This window comes from Macaca mulatta, chromosome 14 (genome assembly GCF_049350105.2).
Source record: "Macaca mulatta isolate MMU2019108-1 chromosome 14, T2T-MMU8v2.0, whole genome shotgun sequence".
NCBI lineage: Eukaryota > Metazoa > Chordata > Mammalia > Primates > Cercopithecidae > Macaca > Macaca mulatta.
The window spans coordinates 38,960,678-38,966,677 of NC_133419.1; the positions used below are offsets into that span (position 1 = coordinate 38,960,678).

The 6,000-nt window shown below is 39.9% G+C and overlaps 1 protein-coding gene across 1 annotated transcript in view; it reads right to left on the reverse strand.

The window, feature by feature from the left end:
* The window catches only part of ANO3 (anoctamin 3), a 335,023-nt gene extending 331,150 nt beyond the window's left edge, over positions 1-3,873 (reverse strand). Inside the window, 1 exon segment of the mRNA NM_001265904.1 lies at positions 3,711-3,873. Coding sequence (NP_001252833.1) covers positions 3,711-3,756 — 46 coding nt within the window. The 5' untranslated portion in view covers positions 3,757-3,873.
* Positions 3,874-6,000: the final 2,127 nt, after the last annotated feature.

The window sequence follows — 6,000 nt, forward strand, 5'->3', positions numbered from 1 at the left end:
ATAAGCAGACTGCCTCCCCCTCCCCACCACTGCACAGATGTCTCACTTTTTACTTCCTAACCTATTAAGCCTCTTAATAAGATAATCTAAAATTTACAGTGGATTAAAGTTCAAAAATATATGTGTATATCTTCTTCATAAACACAACTGGCACTGCCAAAAAACAAAATGTCAACGTTTTCCTGCAGAAGTGCAGGGTTGTCTGCAATTCTCATAAAAGTGTTTAGCAAATCTCTCAGACTCCCTATTGTACCAATTCCTTTAAGGAGGAGGGTTTGGCAGCACCAGATTCACCAACAAAAGAGTACCGAATAATGCTATTACTAAGCACAGTCCCCGGCATACACGCAGCAAAAGCATGGTACTTAAGAGTGGAGAGTGAATAAATACCATTTCTTGCAAAAACATTTTAGATTATAAAGTTAATTGCAAACCTAAAAATTTCTATGGGAATGCTTTGGAAGTTTTCCCGAGGGATGGACATATGAATTGCGGAGAGTTTGTGATTGTTAACTCCAGACTATTTTAAAGAACCATCCGTAGATGGTCTGGAGTCCACTGTTTTCCTTAAGATGAATCTCAAAGTAATAAAGCTGCATGATGCAAAAGAAAAAAAAAAAAAAGGCAAGAAATTATAAGGGAACTGCTAAGAGTCCAATATACTACTAAAGAGCCAACCAAAGATGAATGAGCCTGGATGAATTTTAGTAAGAAAAATCACTAAATTTTTTGAGCCCCAACTGTGTGTCAGACAAACTGCTAAACACCTTATAACACTGCAAGATAGATAAAATTATCTTCATTTCACATAAGCAGTAACTGTGGCTTAGTTGATATTAAATGACATAACCTATAAGTAGAATGCATTGGATTAATATCCAGGGCTCAAAACAAAGACCAGAGATTAAATTAATGAATAAATTAAGACTTACATACAGTATTTCATTTCACAGATAACAAGTCTGGCATCTATATTTATTTATACTATACTTATACTTACCTATCAAAACAAATTTTGATCGGGGATTGGTTAATACATAGCTCTCAAATATAAAGGAGAATCCCTATGCCTTTTGTAGAGTTTATTGATTGAGTGTGTCTGTTTTTCAATTAAGGGGGTAACCTTTTAAAATAATATAATAAGGGTGATTTCTGGATATATCTAGATATTTTAAAGTTGAAATCAAAATTTTTAAAAGAGACATTGAGCTCACTAGATTAAAACAAAAGTAAATTCCATCAACTGGATTTTTCAGCTAAATCAATTTGTAAAAGTAAACTAAAAGCAAGGCTCTCCTCTTTATCTGGTCCTGGAAGAAATCATCTCTGCCTTCACATGCAAATTGTCCCTCCCATTAAAGAGAGGAAGAGAGATAGAAAAGGCCAAAGGGATTAGGAATGTATTCTGTTCATCCTGTATATGAAGCAAAGTCCAAAGAAATTAACCACGTTGTTGAAGATTTCTCAGCTAGTAACAAAGGCAAGCTTAGAACCTAGGAGTACAGAGTTCCACCAGAGAATTTTCTCCATTTTAATGTGCAATTTCCAGGTTAATTTTATGGTGAAAAGCACATCTGAATGTTTTGTTGTTGTTGCTGTTGCATACCTCCTGGGACAGATAACATCTAGAGAATTATTTTGCTTCTTCCTATCTGAAGAATAAAAATAGCTAATCCTCAGTTTGGTCTGTTTTTTTCCTAATGTCCATGCAGGATTAAGAAGCCATTAACCAGAACCACTTAGTTAAAATGAATCTTGCTTCCTTCCTACTGGAGTACTCCTCCTCTAGATTTGTATCCATTTGCTGAAGTTGCCTTTTGTGCCAAACAGTAAATACTATACTTACTTGAAACTAAATGGCTCATAATGCATCATAAAGGAAACAATATGAAATGCCAGCAATTGCACAATTTCTTATCACTCACTTTGAGCAATAACAGTCGGTCCTACAGTTGGCAATTATTTCCTTCTTAAAAGCACAACATGTATCCATACATAATACATTGTTGTGGGGGTCATTTGAAGCTTCCAGATCCCAGAAATGAGTCACCCATAGCCAATGCATCAGAGGAGGTACTCATTCTGTGAGGCCGTTGCAAAGTTCCTACCATCTTTGTCTTCATTCTAAAAGTTTATATATGTTTAAAACCATGATGAAAGAGAACACAACTTCTTGAAGCAGTTTAACTTTCTTTGAAACGTTTAGAGTTGAAGTAGAAGTGCATACTAGCTGAAATTTTTGTCTACCCCCACAGTCTCACACATCACTCCCAATTTCAACATATGTTTGAAACATCCTAGAGAACTTGGGCTTGAACTGAGTACAGAATAATGGTTCTGGAAACTCAGTCAGTCCCATATTCTGTCTTATGCAGGAATCCCTTCGAAATTATTTCTTGTGTGCTAATCTAGTTTTTGTTTAAAAAAAAAAAAAAATCAAGGGCCAGGCGTGGTGGCTCACGCCTGTAATCCCAGCACTTTGAGAGGCCGAGACGGGCGGATCACGAGATCAGGGAATCGAGACCATCCTGGCTAACACTGTGAAACCCAGTCTCTACTAAAAATACAAAAAAAAAAATTAGCCCGGCGTGGTGGCGGGCGCCTGTAGTCCCAGCTACTCAGGAGGCTGAGGCAGGAGAATAGTGTGAACCTGGGAGGAGGAGCTTGCAGTGAGCAGAGATCCTGCCACTGCACTCCAGAGTGGGCGACAGAGCGAGAATCTCAAAAAAAAAAAAAAAAAAAAAAAAAGCCCTACAAAAAAACAACTGTCGACGAAAGAAATACAAATAATATCTGGAGGGTGGGGGATGAGAATATTTAAGTAAATATTTACTTTGAATGAACAAATTCAGCATTCCAGAATCCACACATCTTAGGCACCCTATGGTTAACTGTATCATTATTGTCATTATTAATTCAGCAAAGTTGCAATTGTGTTAGTTATTGCTTCTGGATAATAAAACTCCAAAAACCGTGAATGTGCCTCAAAATAAAAATGCTCCGTAAAAAGCCTTTTAAACCAAATTAAGAAACAAAGATCAAAGAGTGAGGATAACTTGAACATACAGATTCTTGTCACTATGGCCAGCAAGAAACTTGAGGGAGAAGCTAAAAGACATAATACGAAGCCTCTAGAAGAGAAATCTAACATCAAGAACTTGAAACCCAGAATCCAGCATGGAACATGGGCAAACAATAAATTTTCCCAAGGAAGTGACAGAGCCCCTTTAACTGCAACAGGCCAGCTCTGGAACTCTCCCAAGAATTCATTTATCTTATGATTGTGTAAATGCGTCTCAAGGAGTAGACACACTTTTGTGAAGATTACTCAACATTTGAACCACAGAAGACGGCAAATACTGTTGAACATTTCTGTCCTCACCCCTCAGAGCTCTACTGAGCTATTTGGACAATCCCTACTAAGCGGGGTTTACTGCAGTGCATTGAAACAATCTTCACAGAGATATACATTAAGTCAAGTCCTGAAATGACGAATTCCGCTACTCCCAGGCACTGTGCGGAGGCTCAGAAAATCACTCATCTAGGATGCAGAGTGAAGAGGTATTTAATTTTTTTTTTTTTTTTGAACTTCACAGAGTTCCCCACCTCTGTGTCGCATAAGCCTGCAAAGGATGCTCCTACACAACTGCAAGGGCATGCAGAGGGGGAAGTGACGCCCGCAGGGAGAGGGGAGCAAGATTCCAACTGACCTTTCTGCTGTTTAAAAGACTGAATGGAGCCTGAATGGTGGACCATTTTCACTCTGCGCGTCCCAGCCGGCTTAGGGAGCTGCCCGAGAGGGAGGCGGAGGAACAGTAGCCGGACTCAGAGGCTCCAAGGTCCGGAGCCTCGGCGAGCGCGCTGCAATCCGACACCTGCTTTAGCCGGCACTTCGCTCCCCAGGCTACGCGCCCGCCGGTGTCGTTGCCATGGGAACGCGGGAGGGCGGTCTAGCGTCCGGCTCCCCTTAGCGGCTACTCGGGGAATAACCCCGCATCCCCCGCGCGTCCAGTGCCGCAGTGAGGGTGGGCGTTGAGCGGGGTTGGCTAGGAGTGGGAGCAGAGGACTTTACTGGAGGATGAGATATAAATCAGAGCAAACCTCTAGAGCTGCTACTGATGCCCTCTTTATCAAGCTTTGAGGCTGGTTATTTATTTCCTAAAAGTTGGTAGGTAAACCCTGGGACTTTTAAGGAAGGGCAAAGTTGGTCTGTGCTCTGAGAGGGTATGCAGTGGCAGATGCAGAGACGTTTCTATTTTTCTCTCTTAAGTAGCGGGGGCAGAAAGCCACCCCAGCTTAGCCAGCAGCGTGTTTAATTAGGTAAGCTGTGTTCTGTGTCTAGCACTTTTCACTTGAGTGTTCCTCTTCTGCTTCTGCCATTCAGGCCTTGAATTATCTATGATGATGATGATGATTGAGGACCATTTATTACCTACTTAGTCACAGGGGCTGGAAAAACACTACCCACGATGCTCGATTTAATCTTCATAAAGCCCTATAATGTAGGTAAAATATGATTCTAATATTATAAAAAGAAATTTAAGATCAGCGCAACAAAGAGTTCTCAAGACCACATAAATCAACACCTTATTTGAAAGAGAAGGCACCTGATATCCAAAGAAGTGAAGTAACTCTCTTTGTTTAGTTTGAGAAATTTTATTGTATTATTTATTTATTTACTTCACCAATTTTTTTAAGTTCCGGGGTACATGTGCAGGATGTGCAGGTTTGTTACACAGGTAAACGTGTGTCACGGTGGTTTGCTGCACAGATCACCCCATCACCCAGGTATTAAGCCCAGCATCCACTAGCTATTCTTTTTAATGCTCTCCCTCCCCCTCCAACAGGCCCCAGTGTGTGTTGTTTCCCCATTGTGTCCATGTGTTGTCATCATTCAGCTCCCACTTATAAGTGAAGTAACTTTTGAAAGGCCAAACTGCAGTGGCCAAAATGTGACCAGGAGCTAGCTGAACACATTTTTCAGTAGGATCTCCTTTCCTCCATCTATCCCTGCTCCCTGATTCAAAGCCCTAAGTTCTTCCTGGAAGATGTAGGATGTTATTGAACAGACACATCGCAAGAGTCCATTGCTTCCTGAGTTTCGAAGTTTTATGGGATCAACTCAGAATCAGGTGAATAATCCAAATAAAAGCAGATGAAAAATATGCAGAAATTTCCAAACATTCGATACCTCAAAAATATTGAGCTATTATTGTATACTGTTTGATTCACCTGTGGTGCATGATACAAAAGAGTGAGGGGAATATAGCTTTGAACAAGCAGATGCCCCAATGATGTATGGATGCATAACAAACCACCCTGAAACTAACCTGTAAACTGCAATTTATTACTATTACTTATGGATTTTACAGGTTGGCTAGGTTCAGTCAGGCGGTTATCTCTCAGAGTCTCTCTTGATTGTTCAGTAACTGGTCCTAAAGTCATCTGAAGCAAAAAGAGCGAAATTGGATTCTACTCTCAGTGGGAGGAATAGCAAACAATGTGCTACGTTCTTTAATGTATCATAATGGTCTTTCCAGAAAGAAATGCTGAGCATTCAGTAAGAGCTCAGTATGCAGGCATTGAAGAAATACTTGGTTACAGACAATGGACTCAGTGTGAGTTCACTTCCAAATGAAGATCTAAAACAGAGCTCAGAGACTATCTCCACAAGGGCTTTTAATACAGATATTGTATAGATGAGGGCACTGAAACCAAGAAGAATAAATGTCTTGCTTGAGGATTTTTTTTAATTTTGTTCATACAGAGTTAAAATTCTGATAGAACTCAACTTACAGATCATTCTGATGTGAACCAACTCATTGATTCTAACGCAACCCAGTTCTCCTAGGTGAGGATTAGACAATGAATTTAAGAATGGCAGAAAACTAACACCCAATACATACTAGTCACTGTTATAATTATGACCCCTGTAGATCTCATTTAAATTTTTAAAACCCTTTTAAATCACCAGTTTTATAATCACAAATATTTTTGAAA